Raw genomic sequence first — 21,009 nt, forward strand, 5'->3', positions numbered from 1 at the left:
TAAAGTACATTTTCTAGCAGGTGATACAACAAACCCTCCTTTTGTTACAATGAACCCTACCTATGGGGTAACGTTTGCACTCCTCTCACTTTTTGTGCCCCACGCGCCCATATATGCTAAATACATTTTATAAAAAGTAAAGCTTAATTAAATATATTTAACCCTTCATACATTAAAATGTATGTCAAAAACTATTTCAGGGGCAACAAATACATTTCTAATTTTACAACCCATACAGCAAATAAGATATTTCTGGGCAAAATATATATAAAATATAAAATTATAATACATTTGCAGTTAAAAATAAATTTAACTTTAATATTTTCAAACCTGTTATGGTTACGGGTTTTTATCAAGTTTTTCTTTAAATGTAACATACATATAAAACCTTTAAAATATATTTCTTTTTAAAATAATATTTTAAAAAAATACTAAAATGGCCAAAAAACACTAAGCATTTTTGTAAACATATTTCAAAATATGTTTCAGTACATGTATATTTTGAAATATATTACAAATCATATTTGAATACCTTACGAAAACTCATAAGTAAAAATATTTTTGTACAGAAACAGTAAATACAGTAACACATGGTTAGTAAAACTATGGGCACAAAATAACCATAGTTTTATTTTTATATGGTTTTCAAACCATGGTTTTGTTAAAGTAATCAATACACCAAAAAAACATGGCTACTACACTTTGTCCAACAAAAAAAACATGTTTAATTTTGGTAAGTGTGAGATAGAAGTGTTCGTCTTATACGCATACTAGTATGGAAGTAGGCGATTTCAGATGCAGGTATAGTGTGGATTATATATATATATATATATATATATATATTTTTTTTTTTTCATATGAACATATATATATACATACATATATAACAACAAGAGAGTTATATAGTGTGGATTATAGTGTGCACTTGGCTTTGACATTTTGCAGATCATCTGGGACAGTCTTGCTTGTTTAGCTCCTGTCGTGCGCATGCGCTCTCAAGTGGCCATGATCGCAAGTGTTTGTATTTAAACAGACCCTTTGTCAATGAAGACATTCATCGATGTAATAACATAATAATATTTATGAAAATATCCCATAGTAAACCCTCACAGAAACATGTATTTATTATTACATTTTAGAATGATTTGGCGGATTAACGAGCATGTGAGAAAACACAGGGCGCGCGCACGCACGCCTCACTCCTCTGCACATGCGCAGTCTATGCCTGCCCGCAGCAGCTCGGTCCGTGGCGGCTGCTGCTGTTTCTGTCCGCTGCACCGAAGATCTCCTTGTTTTTCCTATCCGGTTCTCGACCGTCGCTGTCGATGCACGTGAATCCGCCCTCCGGGGCCGCGCTGCTCGGTCCGTACGGGTGCTGAAGGCTCGTCTGATCTCAGCACCGAGCGATATGCGCTCGGATGAGGCCTACACGCTGAAGCTGTCCTGCTCCTCTTCCTCCTCATCCACCTCCTCCTGCTCCTCCTCACCGTGATGGCTGATGATCAGAAACAGCAGCCCGGTGCTCTCGGGTCCCTGCAGACCCCCGAGGCCACGGCGCTGCAGTACAACAAGATCAAAAACTCAATTTGGTGAGATGTCCGATTACTGTCTGATCTGAAAAACACACAGCAGCACCATCTCGTGCACATCTGTACCCTGACACACATACACAGAGAGGGAAAGCACCTTGCATGCATCTGATGTTTTGCATTTGCCTACTGTCTGATTTTGTCAGACGTGTTTGATTGTTTACGTGTTTTTTGCGTGAGGATGTCTGATGTTATTGCATGACATGTCTGATTGTTTATGATGTTAACGATTTTGTTGCATTGCATGTCATTGCTTGGGATAGTGTCCGATTATGTTGCTTTAGATGTCTGATACATTGTATGTGATGATGTCTGATTGTTTGTATGGAGTTTGCATGACAGAATGATCTCTGTTTTTATATTAGCTGTCTGATCAGTGCATGATGGGGGGGGGGGGTGATTATTTATTTTAATAAGACAGATATATTATTTGCACATAAGAATATATGATTATATGGTGAAAGTTAACTCTCAGTATGTCTGACTAGTGTTTTGGGTTGTCCTACAGATAGTGGTAGGGCTGCATAACGATTAATCGGGACTAATCATTTACAGAATAAAAGTTTTTGTTTACATCATATATATATATATATTATTTACATATATATTTATATGTGTGTGTGTGCCGTGTGTATAATAATTTCGTATATATAAATACACACAGATTCATGTAAATATTGAAGAAAATATTTACATGTGAATATACATTTTTATATTTAAATATAATTTATAAATAATATAAATTTATACTTAATATAAAAAAATCTTAAAATTATACATGCATACTTGTGTGTATTTATATATACAGAATTATTATAGACATCATGTTACACACACACACACACACATATATAACATTTTTACACATGTGTAAACAAAAACTTTTATTCTGCAAATGATTAGTCGCGATTAAGCGTTATGCAGCATTTAGATCAGATTTTACTACTAATCTGATGTTTGCTCAACTCTTCGCAGAAACGTATATTTCCTGTGTCAGCAGTGAGATGAAAATCTTATTGCAATGTCTGCTTGAATAGATTAGACGTATTGTATATAACACACTGCCTATACTTTAAATAGAAGCAGAATATCAACAGAACCAGAAGAGCAGGTGATTTAGAGATACACCTGTACTGACTCGACCTTTATATACAAGAGGGCTTGTGTGTTTTCTATCTTATAAAAACAACAAGCACACCACAAGCGGGGTCTGTTATCAGACACTCAATCCATAAGCATGTCATGTTTTTCTACCTGTTTCTGTAGTTAAGTTCAAAAAGGTCATAGGTTCGATCTCAGGACCTTGAATGCATTAACTGTACCTGATGCTCATACGATCTAACAATCTATTCTTTGTTTTTGTTGGTTTACAGCAAATCTGTACAATCAAAAGTGGAAAGTATATTGGTAAGTCTCTCTCTGGTGTAACTGTATGTTTTTTCTGTATGTGAGTATAAATGCACACACACTCACACGTGACCTCAACAGTTAATATAACTGCCTATATTAAAGTAAAAGATGTGACTGAAGAATGTATGGCCCAATTATTAGCATTATGAATAAATGTATCTACTTATAGTGTTTCAGACTATGGTACCGGGATTAGACTAGTCCTAGACTAAAATAAAGAGCTGACCAGGCTGAAAAAATTAGCACTGACGTATCTTACTACATCAGTGCACTTTATTATGTAGTGCACGTTGTTTCATAATGTAGCATACGTTGTTTCAAACTGTAGTGCACATTGTTTTAGACTGTAGTAAATGTTGTTTCAGGCTGTAGTGCACATTGCTTCAGACTGTAGTGCACTTTGCTTCATAATGTAGTGTACGTTGTTTCAGGCTGTAGTGTACGTTGTTTCAGACTGTAGTGTACGTTTTAGACTGTAGTGTACGTTGTTTCAGACTGTTATTGTTGTTGTTTTAGACTGTAATGTACAATGATTTTAGACTGTAGTGTACGTTGCTTCATAATGTAGTGTACGTTGTTTCTGACTGTAGTGTATGTTGTTTCAGACTGTAGTTTGCTTCATACTGTAGTGTACGTCGTTTCAGACTGTAGTGTACGTTGTTTCAGACTGTAATGTACAATTATTTTAGACTGTAGTGTACGTTGCTTCATAATGTAGTGTACATTGTTTCAGACTGTAGTGTATCTTAGTGTACGTTGTTTAAGACTGTAGTGTACGTTGTTTAAGACTGTAGTGTACCTTGTTTCAGACTGTAGTGTACGTTGTTTAAGACTGTAGTGTACATTGTTTCAAACTATAATGTATGTTGCTTCATAATGTAGTGTACCTTGTTTCAGACTGTAATGTATCTTGGTGTACATTGTGCCAGACTATAGTGGATGTGTAGCGTTCATTGTGTCAGACTGTAGTGTACATGTAGTGTACATTGTTTCAAACTGTAGTGTATGTTGCTTCATAATGTAGTGTACCTTGTTTCAGACTGTAGTGTACGTTGTTTCAGACTGTAGTGTACGTTGTTTCAGACCGTAGTGTACACGTAGCGTACATTGTTTCAGACTGTAGTGTACACGTAGCGTATATTGTTTACGACCGTAGTGTACACGTAGAGTACATTGTTTCAGACTGTAGTGTACGTTGTTTCAGACCGTAGTGTACACGTAGAGTACATTGTTTCAGACCGTAGTGTACACGTAGCGTACATTGTTTCAGACCGTAGTGTACACGCAGTGTATATGTTTCAGAGTGTAGTGTACACGTAGCGTACATTGTTTCAGACCGTAGTGTACATTGTTTCAGACTGTAGTGTACATGTAGTGTACATTGTTTCAGACTGTAGTGTACGCATAGTGTTACATTGTTTCAGACTGTAGTGTACATTGTTTCAGACTGTAGTGTACATGTAGTGTACATTGTGTCAGACTGTATTGTACATGAAGTGTACATTGTTTCAGACTGTAGTGTACACGTAGTGTTACATTGTTTCAGACTGTAGTGTACACGTAGTGTTACATTGTTTCAGACTGTAGTGTACATTGTTTCAGACTGTAGTGTACATGTAGAGTACATTGTTTCAGACCGTAGTGTACACGCAGTGTACATTGTTTCAGAGTGTAGTGTACACGACACGTAGCATACATTGTGTCAGACTGTAGTGTACATTGTTCCAGACTGTAGTGTACATGTAGTGTACATTGTTTCAGACTGTAGTGTACGCATAGTGTTACATTGTTTCAGACTGTAGTGTACATTGTTTCAGACTGTAGTGTACATGTAGTGTACATTGTGTCAGACTGTATTGTACATGAAGTGTACATTGTTTCAGACTGTAGTGTACACGTAGTGTTACATTGTTTCAGACTGTAGTGTACGCATAGTGTTACATTGTTTCAGACTGTAGTGTACATTGTTTCAGACTGTAGTGTACGCATAGTGTTACATTGTTTCAGACTGTAGTGTACATTGTTTCAGACTGTATTGTACATGAAGTGTACATTGTTTCAGACTGTAGTGTACATGTAGTGTACATTGTTTCAGACTGTAGTGTAAATAAATATTGTTACATCTCAATTAGCTACATGTGGTGTGTCCAGTTTTCTTCCCTATCCAACCACAGCACTGCCATTTAGTGCAGAGATCAGCTCATTTGCATTTTAAAGGTCACACCCAAAAATAGCACTTTTTTGCTCACACCTACAAATAGTCAATTTTAACATGTTATAATAAATTATCTAGATGATATTTTCTGCTAAAACTTCTCATATGTACTCTGGGGACACCAAATATTAAATTTAACATCTTAAAAAAAGTCCCCTTTAAAAGTAAATATTGCCTAGAAAAGTATATATGTTTAGTGGTAACAGAAAATAAAGGCACTAACTGCATTGCATTATGGGATATAGAGTATGTGTTGTGCAGTTGTTTGTTCTCTCTGGTTGTATATTGTCCAGATGATGATTAAGGTATTACAGTTTTATTACTAGGGTTTTCATGTTTTTTATATAGAAATATTTGTGAGGTTTTGGCAACTAGATTATAACAGAAATTAAACATTGTTTTAACAGTGTTTGTGTGAAAAGTGATTTGTAAGTTATATTTAGTGAATGTGTGTATACTTTATTTCTACATATGAATAGATGTAGCAGTTATATTCCTGTTGTGTTTCTGAGTATTGCATTAATAGCACAAAGGTCATATATCTTTTATATCTTAAATACACTGTAGGTTGATTTAGATTAAAGTGTCTGCTAAATGCATAAATGTTAATATTTCATATAATAAAAGCTCTAGAATTAAATTCTCACTAAATGTGAAACAGTCACTTGCTGTTCTTCTTAAGGTTACTGTGCTTATGTATGTTGGTCATTGTTCAGTGACAAACCAACACTTGTAGTTACGGTAAATAAACAGTTGCTCTGCCAATTCATGGAAAACATTTGTAATTCCAGGAATGATTTATTTCTAAACTTGTGCTTCAGGACTTCTGCATTCTCTTTTTGTTCTTATCAAACATGTACTTATTACGCAATAGCTACGTATCCATTAAAGGAGCTGCATGTAAGTTTTTGACTGTACACTGCAAAAAATAACTTTCTTACTTAGTATTTTGTCTTGTTTTCAGTAGAAATATAAAAAAATTCTCAAATTAAATGCTTTTTCTTAATGAGCAAAATGACCTAACCGTGGGTTCACACCAGCCGCGTTTGAGGCGTCAAGGTTGCGTCTACCGTGCCTGGTTTGCCGCTTGAGCAGTTTGGGTGTACTCGCTTCATTTGCGCGTGAAATTCTAGTAATCGAGACATTCACGCGGAAATTTGCGTCATGGGACAAGCTTCTGCGACTCCGCTCACTTCCTGTAATCACGTCACTACTAGAGCAAGCTCCTGATAATCCGCCAAAGTTCAAAATTTTCAACTTGCGTGTTTACCGTGGCAACGCTCAATTTGCGCAAACTAGACCCGCGAATGAGACAGAATCATGTCTACGCGCTAAATGCCTTATTCGCGTCGCGAGACCTCCAGACGCGCGTCAACGCGTCTTTACATTGACTTAACATTGAAATCACTCGCGGTTGACGCCTCTACCGCGGCTGGTCTAAACGCAGCATTAGAAAATAAGTCTAGTTTTTAGACAAAAATATACAATTTAAGTGAATTTGTGCTTAAAACAAGCAAAAATATCTGCCAATGGGGTGAGGAATAAAATCTATAAGTTTTCTTTTTTCTTAAACAATTCAAGCTAAATTTTCTCACACCATTAGCAGATATTTTTGCTTGTTTTAAGCACAAATTCACTTAAATTTTATAATTTATGTCTAAAAACTAGACTCATTTTCTTAGGTCATTTTGCCCATCAAGAAAAAAAATCTTGATTTAAGAACTTTTAGATATTTCTACTTTGTGAAAATAAGACAGAAATACTAAGTAAGAAAGTCACTTTTTGCAGTGTAAGTCTGGATGTGTGTTTCATATATTAACTTGCAGTTTAAACTTGCGCAATAACATTGAATAAGAGGTTAGTTGAAGCCTTACCTGATCCATCACACTGTGTGTTTAAGAAGCGAGTATATCTCTTTTATTTAATGCTCATTGGCTGTCACGTCTCGCCTCATTCATGAACGCTGGTTTCCCCTAGCAACAAAGAGACAAATAGAACAGGAAGAGGTGAGAGGTATTCATACTCACGAGCCAATTGAAAGCGATGCGGGGCGGAGTCCACGCTGAAAAGATGCTGTTGTGAGCGTGTCAGCAGCATTGACACATGCATGTTTACTGTCAGGGTTTACATGGCAACCGGCTGAGACTCATGCAGAATTGCAGGTTCACTGTTGTTGGTCGTATGCACAGACGCATACAGTATTGTGTGCATGAGAGCCAAATCGCTCTCCCTGTCCGACCAGCCCTGTTGAGCTGAAAACACTGATGTCATAGGCCGTGCGGGACCCGTATAATACCACAAAAGTTTAATATCACAAAATCAAACTTCAATAATGTAAAATACTTTATTACATTACATTCATGTCATTATAATTGGTGTTTGGCTTAACATCATTAGCTGGGTTTCCATCACTCTGATTTTATGTGCATTTTCAAATATCGCTTAAGAAACGAGTGATGGAAACACCTGATTTCAAATATAAATCCATTAATTCGCAAAAATGTATTACACTCGTTTGAGGTGGATTTTAACTTATGCGGAAAAAAATAAATGCAAAAATTTAAATAAAGATGTATTTTCTTGATTAGCAAAATGACCAAAGAAAATATGTTTTTTAGGAACAAAATATAAAGTGAATTAAGTAAGCAAAAAATCTGCCAATGAGGTTAGAAAGAAACCCCCGTTACCCCGTTTGCCGATTTTATTTGCTTGTTTTAAGCACAAATTCACTTAAATTTGTCTAAAAACTAGACTTATTTTCTTAGGTCATTTTGCGCATCAAGAAATTACATTTTGATTTAAGAATTTTTAGATATGTTTACTAAAAACAAGGCTAAAATACAAAGTAAGAGAGTAATATTTTGCCATGTGAAAACTCATTTGTCAAATAAATTCGGATGTATCGAACATTAAACCCACGTGACTGATCATCTAGCCGACGTTGTCTTTACCATATATGGGCTTGACGTCGTCGTAATGCATTTCTTCTTCACAGCATGCAGTTTCACAATTAAAAAAAGCTGCACTGCTACACTGCAAAAAATTATTTTCAAGAAAAAATGTTCTTAGTATTTTTGTCTTGTTTTCAGTAAAAATTTCAAAAAATTCTTAAATTAAGATGCTTTTTCTTGTTGAGCAAAGCGACCCAAGAAAATCAGTCTAGTTTTTAGACAAAAAATATCAAATTTAAGTGGTTTTGTGCATAAAACAAGCAAAAAATCTGCCAATGGGGTAAGCAAATTTTTCTTGAATTTAGTGTTTTAGAAAAACGTTTAAGATTTTTTTGCTTACCCATTGGCAGATTTATTTGCTTGTTTTATGCAGAAAATCACCGAAATTAAATATGTTTGGTCTAAAAACAAGATGTATTTTCTTGGGTCATCTTGCTCATCAAGAAAAAGCATCTTAATTCAAGAATTTTTAGATATTTTATAAAAAACAAGACAAAAATACTAAGAAATTTTTTTTTGCAGTGTAGTAAATGTATAACTTGCCAAATCGTTATTAAATCCTCTATTTACTAATCGTGCCTTGTTTTATTTACAGTTGATTACTAGGTTACGCTCAAACAACTTAATGTTTTTTTTTTAATTTTAAAAAGATTTGCTTCAGGTTTGGATGGAAGCCCCACTAATGTTCTGTCAGTTCTAATATAATTTGTTTTAATATTTGTAATATAAATAATATAATTCCTCTCCATGTCCTTTGTTCACACAGCAAGATATTGAGAAGTTTACAGACATTGAGAAACTCTACCTCTACCTCCAGTTGCCTTCTGGTCCCAGCAGTGTCCATGAGAAGAGGTACATCATCTTTTCAAACTAATATCACATTCATCACACCATCCCTGTTCTTTTTATTTCAACAAGTGTAGTATTGTATCATATTACGATATTATTGCAGTTTTGGTGTTGCTGTAATATTGCGCTATTTTAGCTTGCATGTTTGGTGTTTACATTTTTATATGGCCTCATCACTGATTAGTATATAAATGACTGGATTGCGCAGAGTACGCTAACGTAACGGCGAGAAATGAAGCCACCAGAAGAGTTTGAGCGGCCATCTTGGTATTCCCAACCAACAGAGTGTGTCATTGACTAATCATGATCTAAATTCACCCGGTTTACAGCATATCAGTCACACAAGATTCATTTTTAGGATATGTGTACGTTAATTGTTATATTCTGATATTCTGATACTGTAATGAAGATGAATGTATAGTAACTCACAGTTTAAAACGTAAATTGTACAACTTTAAATAAATAACTATGTACATGATTAGGATGTTTGTGTGCTTCAGATATAAAATTAAAGACTGATAAAGTACTGTTTTATCATTAAAAATTGATAACATCGTATTAATCTAATGTTTGGGCATACCAATATGGCGGCGCGGTGGCTTCACAATTGTGATGTAATGCACATTCCCGTCATTTATATAGATCAGTGGGATTCATTTACTTTAAACATCCATCTATTAAACAAAATCAAGTAGTCCGAGTTGAAAGTCATCATCTTGATCATTTTCTGTTGTAATATTTCATACTTTTGCATTTATAGTTTGTCTTTCGTCCATTTATCATTCTGTATTGTGTCATGCGAGCTAGACATTTCATCATTTACATTGATTTTGTGTAAAATATGTAGGGCTGTCAATTAAACATGTTAATTATTATAAATGAATGATTTGTGTCTCTTGATCTGTATGTCATATTTTCCATATAAAACACTGATATGAAATGCAAAGCTAATGAAACCTAGATGCTACTGGTAAGAATTTTGTGAAAATCATGTAGCGTCCGTCCACCTCATACACGTACAGTATGGACCACAGGCCACTTTAATAATATGAAAATAAATCAAACAATATATTGAGTTGTAAATGTTTATTCGGTGCTTGACTCAATCTAATGTGATTGTATTGTGTTTATTTATGAGAAAATATTTTGTTTTTATTTGCAATGTATTAAGTAAATGTTTAATTGATTGACAGCCCTGAGATTATGACATTGCAATATCAGCTTTCTGTATTTTATCATTTGTTTATTATGTGTCTGTCATGTTCACCCCTTTTTTCCAACATGATGTTCCCAACATAGAACTGAAACTCAGAGAGGTTCTGCGAGTCCGGCATTATGGTATTAAAACTTTCCAAATATATTAAAGGGAAAAACATTCTTAAAGGAGCAGTGCACCCAAAAATGCCATCATTTACTCACCTTCATTATCATCTAGACCTGTATGAGAGAAATGGTCACTCTGTTCCATGCAACTTAAAATTAATATTAATAATTAATAATCTTATTCTCTTATGTCATTTTGCTTATCAAGAAAAGGCATCTTGCTTTAATAATTTTTAAATATTTGTTCTTAAAGGTGCAGTGTGTAATTTTTAGAAGGATCTCTTGACATAAATGCTAAATATTATACAAAACTATATTATCACTGGTGTATAAAGACCTTTTTATAATGAACCGTTATGTGTTTATTACCTTAGAATGAGACGTTTTTATCTACACACACCGAGGGTCCCCTTACATGGAAGTCACCATTTTGTGCCGCCATGTTTCTACAGAAGCCCTTAACGGACAAACTTTTTTTACTGAGTTGTCTCTCCGACGATGACATGTTTGTCCGGTGGCGGCTAACGTAGCTCCTCTATGCGTTTTAAAAGCAAGGGGTGAGCAGTGAACTAAACCATTGATTGCAATGTGCAACCTCACCACTAGATGCCGCAAAAATTTACACACTGCACCTTTAAAACTCCTGATTGGTTAATGTGCACTGCAAAAAAATGATTTTCAAGAAAAAATTCTAAGCATTTTTGTCTTGTTTTCAGTAAAAATATCAAAAAATTCTTAGGTTGAGGTGCTTTTTCTTGATGAGCAGAGCTGCCCGAGAAAGTGGGTCTAGTTTTGAGACCAAAAATATCAAGTTTGGGTGATTTTGTGTATAGAACAAGCAAAAAAAAAAAAAAGAATCTGTCAATGGGGTAAGCAAAATTTTTTTTCTTAAAAACTAAATTAAAGAAAAATTAAAGAAAAACGTGCTTACCCCATTGGCAGATTTTTTTGCTTGTTTATGCACAAAATCACTTAAATTTGATATTTTTGGTCTAAAAACGAGACTTATTTTCTTGGGTAGTTGTGCTTATCAAGAAATAGCATTTTAATTTGGGAATTTTTTGATATTTTTACTAAGAATTTTTTTTCTTGTAAATCATTTTTTGCAGTGGAGGTTTGGCTTGACATGTGGGAGACTTGATGAGAAAAAGTTTTCATTCTTGGGTGAACTGTGCCTTTAAATGATGTGATGTGAGGGACCAAAGAAAACATACACTCGGTTTTCAGAGGCTACAGAATCCATTTGTTAAACTTTCCTCTTGCTTGGTTTTCTCCTAAGTGACCAGAATTCAATGTCGTCCAGTCGGACTCAACAGATGTACGCTTTCAATTGGATTCGGAATCATTTGGAAGAGCACCCGGAAACCTCGCTGCCAAAACAAGAGGTGTATGATGAATACAAGTAAGTGTGTTTTGCAGATGTTTGTGTGCCCATCATTTGTGTATTTTGTTGCTTGATCTTTGCTGTGTTTCAGGAGTTACTGCGACAATCTGGGCTACCATCCATTAAGCGCTGCCGATTTTGGAAAGATCATGAAAAATGTTTTTCCTAACATGAAGGCACGGCGTTTGGGCATGAGAGGGAAATCAAAATATCCTTTTTTATGTGGTCAGATATTTGAATCTGAGAAACCCAAGTATGCATTAAAAGTGAAGCGTGTGATTTCTGCATCCCTACACCCATCAAACTGAACTAAACCTTAACCGTGCATTACGTACTGCTACAGTGGTCTGAGGAAGAAAGCACTCGTTCACATGCCGTCACTCCCTAACCTGGATTTACACAAAGCAGGTGATGGGGTGAGTATTGACTTATTGTCAAATCAATATTAAGACAAATAAACCTCATTCATTTTTTTGAAATGTGTCTTCTGTCTCTCGTGCTTCTGTAAGTGTGAGTTGTTGGAGTCGACGGGTCAGTCTCCCAACGCTGAGGATGAGATGCGTTTAGCCGCCTGTGGTCTGGTGTGTGAATGGGCTCAGAAGGTTTTGAGTCGCCAGTTTGACAGTGTGGAGGAACTGGCCCGATTTCTACTCAACAGTCACTACATTGGCACTAAGTCCATGGCGGCTCTTACTGTTATGACTGGAACCCCAACAGGCAAGACGTGACAACATTACTGCCATATCCACACATACAAAACTAGTGATACTTTGTGAAGGAAGAAAATATTTGACATTGTCTGTGGACAGAAACGGCTCTGTATGTTCAAACCCAGTGTTGGGAAAAGGAAGACACGGATTTGAATTTACTCCGTTTGAAAGCTGTGTCACTGATCCACAAACAAACGTTTTCTGTTTATGTATGTTGCTTTCAAACAATGTTGGTTTAAACTTCAGTACTTTTGATTCAACTTCCAGGTATGAAAACCCCTACGCCAGCCTCTGCGTTTGTGCCAACTGGTGAAGCGAATGCATTTCAGCCCCAGGTGAAGACCCTTCCTTCACCTTCTGTAGATGCCAAACAGCAGCTACAGCGCAAGATCCAGAAGAAACAGCAAGAACAGAAGCTCACCTCACCTCTGCCCACTGATGCCCAGGCTAGGAGAGCGGAGGCGGGCACGCCAGGCCCAGGGTGCAGTCTCACATCTGGAAGTCCAGCATTGCTGTCCCCTCAGCCCACCATAGGCATTGTAGTAACTGCAGTACCAAGTCCCATCACGGTAAGGAGATTTGTGTGGATGCTTATAGAAAAATGGACTTAACACAGAAATTGCATGTACGCTAATTTCATACTACAGCACTGTCCCCTTTAGGTGGACAAAATAAAGTCTTTTTTAGTATTGACACTAAAATAAGTACGCGTTGAAACAGGCATAAATTGTTCTTCAGTTTGTTGTAGGGTCCATAATGAATTGTTGTTTATTTGTATGATTTACAGGTTCAAAGAAGCAGACAACTAATGACTTCTCCAAGTCCTGTTGGGGCAGCAGAGGGAAAAGTTGTACCTGTGAACTTCCAGGTTGTGACACAGCCTGTTAAGCAGTCTCCAAAAGCCCCCCAAAATGTCCCTGTCAGCCCAGTCGGGGACAGGCTTGCCAGACACAGATATGCCCAGATATTACCCAAACCCTCAGCCACCAGCGCCATTTCCCTACGCTCGCCCCCAACACTCCTCATCACCAATAGTCCAATCAAGACGGTGATGCCCACATCTCATGTTAGTTCTGTAAATGTGGTCAAGATGACCGCAATATCACTAGCACCCAACAGTAGCGGCAGCAGTAGTAATACTCCGACCCCACTGCGACCTGCCTCCGCTGGCATCAGTAGCACAGTGTCCCAGGAAGAAGCTAACCAGACCCAGCAAGCTCAGAATGGTGCTTCTGCCATGCCACCTCAGGTTACTGGGGTCGGGAAAGCTGGACGTCCTTCCGTGACCCCAACACCATCAGTATCCAGCACCAGTGAGGTCAGATTGACATTGGAAGCTGTGAATGACCGTAGCTCTGCTGTTGACAAACAAAGCACGGCATCTGGGGCGAATACAGGACAAAAGAATGAACGAGCCACTAAATTCAGGGCTTCCAGTGAACCGTCTCTCCTTATTAAGGCGTCCCCTGTGCCTGAAAGAGTGACAAACCGTGCAAAGAGTGACTCTGCAACCCCTTCGAGTACAATCATGGGGGCTGTTGCCCCAAGCAGCAATAACAACAATGACCAGGAAAGCACCTTGTATTTAACTGTTACCAACCAGAATGCAGATCCTGGAATGTCATCTATTGGGACTTTTGCAACTGTAAGCACTTCTCTTAAAGATGCTGGTCCCGGTCCAAAAAGCCCCCGGAAACGCTCTGCATCCGTTCTGGAAACGCACACCATCCCAGTTAAAAGGGTTTTCATTTCCCAGCAACCTTTTGATGTTAACACTAATCCCAGGCCTGGTCTTGTAATAGCAGCCAAGAAGATTCAAAGACCGGGAACCCCAGCGAGACCAGAGAGCGCTCCATGCAAAGTTACACTGAAACAGACAAACTCCCTTCCAACTCAAATCCTGGCTCTTTCCGATACTCCCATCGGAACTTTAAACGCCTCTCCGACTGTTAATCCTCAGAGCTCTTTACAAAACGAGAATGAAGTAGCTGATATAATCCCTAGTGAAACGGTCACAGCTACAGATCACTCCTTACTCCAGCAGATCACAGCTCAACAACAGATCACCAATGCGGTTTCTCAGCAGGCCTCTGTTGTTAGTGAGCTTAAGAGCTCATTGCAAAACTACTCACAACAAATACAAGCAGAACATAAACAGATTGCAGCTAATCCATTACCGTTGATGGCTCAGGCCCCCGAGGGCTCCAGTCAGCTCGCACTTCAGCAGGACATTGTTGATTTTGCAGGGGCTCAGACCAGTATGGACTATTTCCCATTCAACGATGATGATATGACCCAGGACAGTATTGTTGAAGAGCTCGTACAAATGGAAGAACAAATGAAGCTGAATAGCAGTTTGCAATCATACTTGAGTTGCGTGGACATATCTCTACAAGGTCAAGCAACAGTTGGCCAAGGAACAATCCTGTCCCCTCATCAGACCAGTACACAGTTCTATCACTCTTCTCATAGTAGCGCCACACCGATCCACACACCAACACCGACTCCTACACCAACACCGACGCCTACTCCAACTCCTACCTCTGAGATGCTACCAGGGGGACATGGCTTGACCAGAGAAAGCCCTTGTTCTCGAATGGCACCTGTTACTCCAGTGGATAGCATCTTAGGCGGAAGGCATACACCCATCAGCACTCCTCTGTCAAACTGCAGTAGCAGTGTCCCTCCGAGCCCCGTTGAATGTCGCAACCCCTTCGCTTTTACCCCTATTAACTCCAGTATAACTAGTTATCACGATGGTAGCGTTGTGTCTAGTAGTCCAGTGAAACCCATGCAGAGGCCTATGGCCACTCACCCAGATAAAGCAAAACTAGAGTGGATCAACAACAGGTATAACAGCACTGCAGGGTCTCCTGTTATCTCTAACACCACCACCATTGGTATTCTGCCTAGTTACCAGGATCTAGTTGAAGATCACTTCCGCAAACCACATGCCTTTGCCATCCCAGGCCAATCCCTCCAGTCTCAGTCAAGACATCAAGATGGGAATTTGGGAAGATTGACAACTGTGTCTCCAGTGCAGCAAACTGGACAGCAAACTGCCCCTAGTAGCAAGCAAGAAAGTTTTGCCGTCCCAGCTCCATTAGACAACAAAGGGACAGGAAACACATCTATCTCAGGGGGTGGGACGTTCAGGTGTCGTAGTGTCAGTCCAGCGGTTCGGCAGCGAAATCTTAGTGGCACCACTGCACAAACGCTCACCACCCCAAGGTCTGTTGTGTCTCCCTTTAACTGCCCCCTGACATCCGAGGTCCTGAGCATTCTCTCCAACAACCAGTCTGTGGTCAGCGCCAGCAGTTTGGCTCAGAGGAGTCAATCGGTGCCGTTAAATATCATGATGCAGTCTGAGCTTCTTCCTGGCAGTCACCAGGTACAGCAAAACAACAGCACTAAGATTACCACCGTACTTCTTAGCAAGATGGACACAGATGGAGACGATACAGTGCGAGGTCTTGGCGTAAATAATCTGCCCGCCAACTACACGGCACGGATGAATTTAACCCAAATCTTGGAGACGACACAAGGCTTCCCAGCAGGCCCCAACCATCAGAACCAGCAGTTGCCTCTGGATTCAAGCCCTTCACCTTTTGACTTCCAGAAGACGGGTTACCTTATAAGCACGGGGGGAGAAGAGCAGGTGACCTTCTCCGCTGACGACGGCCAAGCACAATCAGCCTCTGGACTGCAGCAACAAGAAGAGCTTCAACTTCAAGAACCACAGTTGGAGCTACAAGATCAACAGCTACAGCTTCTGAATCAACAACTGCAGCTCCAAGATCAACAGCTCCAACTCCAGGACCAACAGCTGCAGATGCCAGACCAACAACAGTTACAAGACGATACAGAAATCGGCCAACAGCACCTGTTGTCTCAAACCTCGCAGCAAGATTTTGATAGGGAGCAACAAGATCAACTGGACTTTAACTCCACCGTTAAGGACCTCTTGGGGGAGGACGGACTCAACCCTAGTTCACAACTCGTTGGGCAGGTGGCATCGGAACTCAGTGCCGTCGCCTCCGACTTCTCCAGCGATATCCGGTTGAGCTCTGACCTCTCCAGTAGCATTAATGACCTGAACACTTTAGACCCCAATCTGCTGTTCGACCCCAGTCAACCGCAGGACCAATATGAAGACGCCACACTGGAAGAACTGAAGAACGATCCTCTGTTTCAACAGATTTGCAGTGATACTGTGAACTCTGCTGGTTTCGATTGGCTGGAGAACAAAGACCAGTCGACCGTGGAAATGTTGGGATAATGAGATAATGCTGTTCCTTTGTTGTTAATGTTGTTGTCATTGTTTATATTTATGGTTTCTGTTCAGAGTTTTTGTTTTTGGTATCGTGAAGTTTTTGCGTGTCTGTGCAGCAAAAATCTGGACGCTTTGGACTGTCCAGTGTGTGAAGTGCCAGCCTGAAGTAAATCTCTTACAGGCATGTGCTTTATCTGAACTTTATATCTGAAGTTTTATTGTATTACTGTTTAACAGGTCATTCCAGTCATTTCTCTTCATTCAAAAGTCATTCATAGTTGACGGTCAAATATTTCCAACTTATAGTAATATATGTTCGATATAGCTGGCGCACAATCTTATCGCAGGCATATACTTGATTTCATTGATTTTTGCTTCCACTAAAGTCATAGTGGATATTGAGACCTGCATGCATAATTTGTTCTTGTATTTCAACGAAATGCAATATTCCAAGTGACAAATCATTGACTTTGGGAAAAGTTCCTTTCTGTACAAAACGGTCGTCTAAATATGTTGAATTGTGGCTGTGGGACCCAAGGGCAGACGAGCAGCAAATTGTGACTTTTTTACATATCGTCAGTTCAATGAACTGCAATGATTTAAGGTGCTATTTGGTGCTGACGTCAAGAATCTCATCCGTAAACCATTATTTGTTTTTGTTTTGAAAAATAATTGACTCATTTTTGCAAAAAGGATTTTTAAGGCCATAATACTTGTACTGTTAAAACAAAACTGTTGAGGAGGAATGAGATTTTTGCTATATCTGTTTTTGCTGTTGTTTCGAACAAAAAAAAAATGGGAAAAGAATCGTCTGCCTTATTTTTACAGTCCACAGCCCTTTTATTCCACCTGGCGTTTGAAATTCGAGAGGAACGTTCTTGTAATGCACTCGATGTCTTCGGTTAAGAGTTCGCACTGATCATCTCTGCAGAGGGTTGCTAGCCATTAATAGGTCTGTCCATCGATGATCGCTAGTTTCTTATGGTATGGTGATGGCTAGGTATTCATTTTAAGGATGTGACTAACTTGAGATCAACAGGCAAACCTGTCTAGTTTCTCCAGCCTTAACTTTCTCCATACCAAAGAGAAGCTGTTGAAGAATAAAAAGAGGTCGCGAGGTCCATCGTTGATTTTCCAACATCGCGTAGGACTCGATCTCGTTGTCGGGCTGTGGTAAACGGTTACCACCTAGATGAATTCTTATTTGTGTAAATTATGTATATGACAGACACGTTGGATGTACAGATAACTACGGACCGGCGAGCATGTTATAGAAGTTGATGAAGGCTGACTGACTTTGGCTGTTTGTAGACGTTACGGTAGTGCCGCATTTGTAAAAAGGACATAGTGGTCATCATGAAATTTCCATGTTATCAAGCCGCTCTATAATGGTGATAATAGTAGGTAGATGAGAGTGCCCTTACCAAAACAGAAGATGCTGAGTCCATAGCAGCACGATAGCTCGCCTGTTTCGTTCCTGGCTTCATGTGATGTACTAGTTAATGCTGTCTTTTGAGTCTGTAGCTTGCTGATGTTTATTTCATAGGAGTTTATTGGTTCCTGCATACGCAGATGTGTTGTGTAAACCGAGAGGGATATTATAGCATGGATTTATTGCGATACGACTTAAATATAAAGGCGTTCATTTTAATGTGACATAGCTAAATGTGGTGTGCAGACAGAGCAGACACTGGAAACCATTCGAAATACGTACAAACCTTCATCTTTATTGCACTAAAAAAAATGTTTTATTTGTGAAAAGTTTTTAATGTAACAATCGTTGCCCATGTTGTTTTTCTTTTTACGACAAATAGCAAACGGGGAATTACTCACGACATCAATGAATAATTGCCTTCTGTAGCAATGAGCTCTAATCTCAATGAGATCCGCGGTGTACAACTTCTCATACCTGAGAATAAGATATGAAAATTTAAATCACATTATGAAAACGTGAGATTAAAGTGCTTCACCGTGTTATAAAGCGACTGTATCTGCGCATGTATCTATACGGTAGTGAGCACTCCCTTAACCAATCAGAGCTCTGGTTTCTGTGGACCAGAACGTGAGGTGACGCTACAGTAGTTCTTCAAAAGCTATATGCATTTTATGATGTTTACTAAGTTAAAAGAAGTCTGTATGTTTCTGTTCATGAATGTTGTTTGTCTTTTTTTATTTCTTTTTACATATATCTTCAATTTTCTTCGTTTTATATATATATATTAAAAAAAAATCTCTATGTAAAGAAAGCTGTAAATATTTTTTATGTTGCTGCATTTATCAGTGCACTGATTAATAACTGTTTGTTTGTTTGTTTGTTTGTTTGTTTGGGTTAAGACTACAATCCTGTTTTGCTAGACGAGGATTGATTCAGCTGTAGGTCTGATGTGAAGTGGTCATCTGGTAGAGAAATGTCTTCATTATTTCTGTCAGATTTGAGCCTCAGATTTGCTGGTTTCTTTGCTCTACGTGGACAGTAGCTTGTTAATATTGCAGATGCGTTTCAGCGATGTTTTTTTTTTTTTTTCATTTTCTTTTTTTCCAATGGAAAGTACTCACTGGTGAGATTTTTTTAGTGGTTTTAATAGCCTATAAACATTTTTTTAAACAATAATGTGCGTTTGGTTTTTTTAGATGCTTGTGGTTTACTTGTTGTCGCCCTCTGCTGGTGTTTATCAGTATTGCTGATGTGAGCTCATATCAAGTGTGACATGACTGTGATGTCACTGACGCTATCCAATCAAATGCTAGTAGTGAACCAGATGTATGCCTGCATCCAAAACTTAAAGCTAAATCCTAATAAGCATAAACATAAGTTTATATTTATGTTTGATTTAAGCAATCCAGAATATGAGGTTATAACTTTGATCATTGTGGATAAGATGGGGCCAGTTTTATGACATTTTTTAAAATACATTAATTTATCAAATTCTGTGTAATTAAACTTCAGAAAAATAAGACTTACACTGCAAAAAATGACTTTCATCTTTGTATTTTTGTCTTATTTTAAGTACAAATATCTAATTTGTTTTAAATCAAGATGTATTTTCTTGATGAGCAAAATTACCTAACAAAATGAGTCTAGTAAAGTTGTGCTTAAAATAAGCAAAAAACTCATGCCAATGGGGTAAGAAAATATTTCTTGAATAAAGTGTTTAGGAAAAAGTTGTTATTTATAAGAATTTTTTAATTTAAGATTTTTTTTATTCTTAAATTTTTAGATTTTGTACTTAAAAAATAAAGTAAGTAATTAAGTACAACAGTATTGTATCATTTAATGTTTTGTTTAATTCAAATTTGAAGTTTTTAAATGTTTTATGTCATAAATTGTCTTTACACTGCAAAAAATGATTTTCAAGAAAAGAATTCTTCTATGTTTTCAGTCAAAATCTCTTAAAATTCTTAAATTAAGATGCTTTCTCTTGATGAGCAAAACGACCCAAGAAAATAAGTCTAGTTTTAAGACCAAAATGTCAAATTTAAGTGATTTTGTGCATAAAGCAAAATAATCTGCCAGTGGGGTAAGCAAATTTTTCTTGAATTAAGGGTTTAAGAAAAATGTTCAAGATTTTTTTGCTTACCCCATTGTCAGATTTTTTGCTTGTTTTATGCACAAAATCACTTAAATTTGATATTTTTGCTCTAAAAAATAGGGGTACACAAAAGGATGCACAAAGGGGGCCACACCCCAAAAGTTTGAGAACCACTGGTTTGGATAACCTCAGATGATTAAATCCGGTATAAAAGTAATAAAAAAATACACACATTTACATGTAGTAGACAAATGCACAAATAATAAAGGTTTGTTTGTAATATATAATACTTTGGTTGAGAGGTTTAACTAACAGTAATAATGATGGCTGACTTGGCAAACATCACTAATAAATACTCTTCTGCATATTCTATCAAATCAGCTTTTGGGGAGTGGGGGGTCAAAGGTCCCCTCAACAATTCAGCTGTCCACACAGGTCATGGTGACGGGGGTTCACCTTAGATTTAGCTTTAACCAATAAGATCGAAGCTGCCGGGTGCCATGTCCCCTTTCCCATGACCCAACGCATATTCATACAATGTTAATGACTTCTGGCTGTATTGATCTCCGTCCATGATGTCCACTTGACTGACCGCTTGTGTGACTCAGGTCTGTCACCCCACAAAAAAACGTTTTCGTCAAAATTGTGCATTGTCCTTCATAATATAAAACCACTCCTAGAGATTTTATTGGACAAAATTTCACTATAGGTTCAGTTCTGTTATATTTCATTGAATGACATACAAACGTATATCTTGTCATGCACTGTAAGTCAC

The 21,009-nt window shown here is 37.9% G+C and overlaps 2 protein-coding genes across 3 annotated transcripts in view; one reads left to right on the forward strand and one right to left on the reverse strand.

The window, feature by feature from the left end:
* The first annotated feature begins 1,162 nt into the window (after window positions 1-1,162).
* rfx7b (regulatory factor X7b) lies at window positions 1,163-19,315 on the forward strand. Of its 2 annotated transcripts, XM_055192010.2 has the most exons (10): window positions 1,163-1,589; window positions 2,963-2,996; window positions 8,932-9,017; window positions 10,314-10,352; window positions 11,617-11,739; window positions 11,813-11,929; window positions 12,053-12,137; window positions 12,231-12,438; window positions 12,699-13,000; window positions 13,219-19,315. In XM_055192010.2, the coding sequence occupies exons 1-10, from the start codon at window positions 1,492-1,494 to the stop codon at window positions 16,708-16,710; spliced, it is 4,584 nt and encodes a 1,527-aa protein (XP_055047985.2). In that variant the 5' UTR covers window positions 1,163-1,491; the 3' UTR covers window positions 16,711-19,315. The 2 variants fall into 2 exon arrangements, with proteins under 2 accessions (XP_055047985.2, XP_055047986.2); XM_055192011.2 differs by lacking the exon at window positions 10,314-10,352.
* Window positions 10,191-21,009, reverse strand: part of spg11 (SPG11 vesicle trafficking associated, spatacsin) — a 393,853-nt gene continuing 383,034 nt past the window's right edge. Inside the window, exon 42 of the mRNA XM_073869041.1 lies at window positions 10,191-10,201. The gene's annotated coding sequence lies outside the window, so the exon portion shown is untranslated. The remainder of the gene's footprint in view (window positions 10,202-21,009) is intronic.

Source organism: Misgurnus anguillicaudatus, chromosome 6 (assembly GCF_027580225.2).
Source record: "Misgurnus anguillicaudatus chromosome 6, ASM2758022v2, whole genome shotgun sequence".
NCBI classification, from domain to species: domain Eukaryota; kingdom Metazoa; phylum Chordata; class Actinopteri; order Cypriniformes; family Cobitidae; genus Misgurnus; species Misgurnus anguillicaudatus.

Excerpts from the sequence above, each read along its gene's own strand:
- rfx7b (XM_055192010.2), top strand. The coding sequence starts at position 1,492 with ATGGCTGATGATCAGAAACAGCAGCCCGGTGCTCTCGGGTCCCTGCAG. Across the intron at positions 1,590-2,962 it reads AAGATCAAAAACTCAATTTG|CAAATCTGTACAATCAAAAG; the intron begins GTGAGATGTCCG and ends GTTGGTTTACAG. Across the intron at positions 11,740-11,812 it reads GAGGTGTATGATGAATACAA|GAGTTACTGCGACAATCTGG; the intron begins GTAAGTGTGTTT and ends GCTGTGTTTCAG.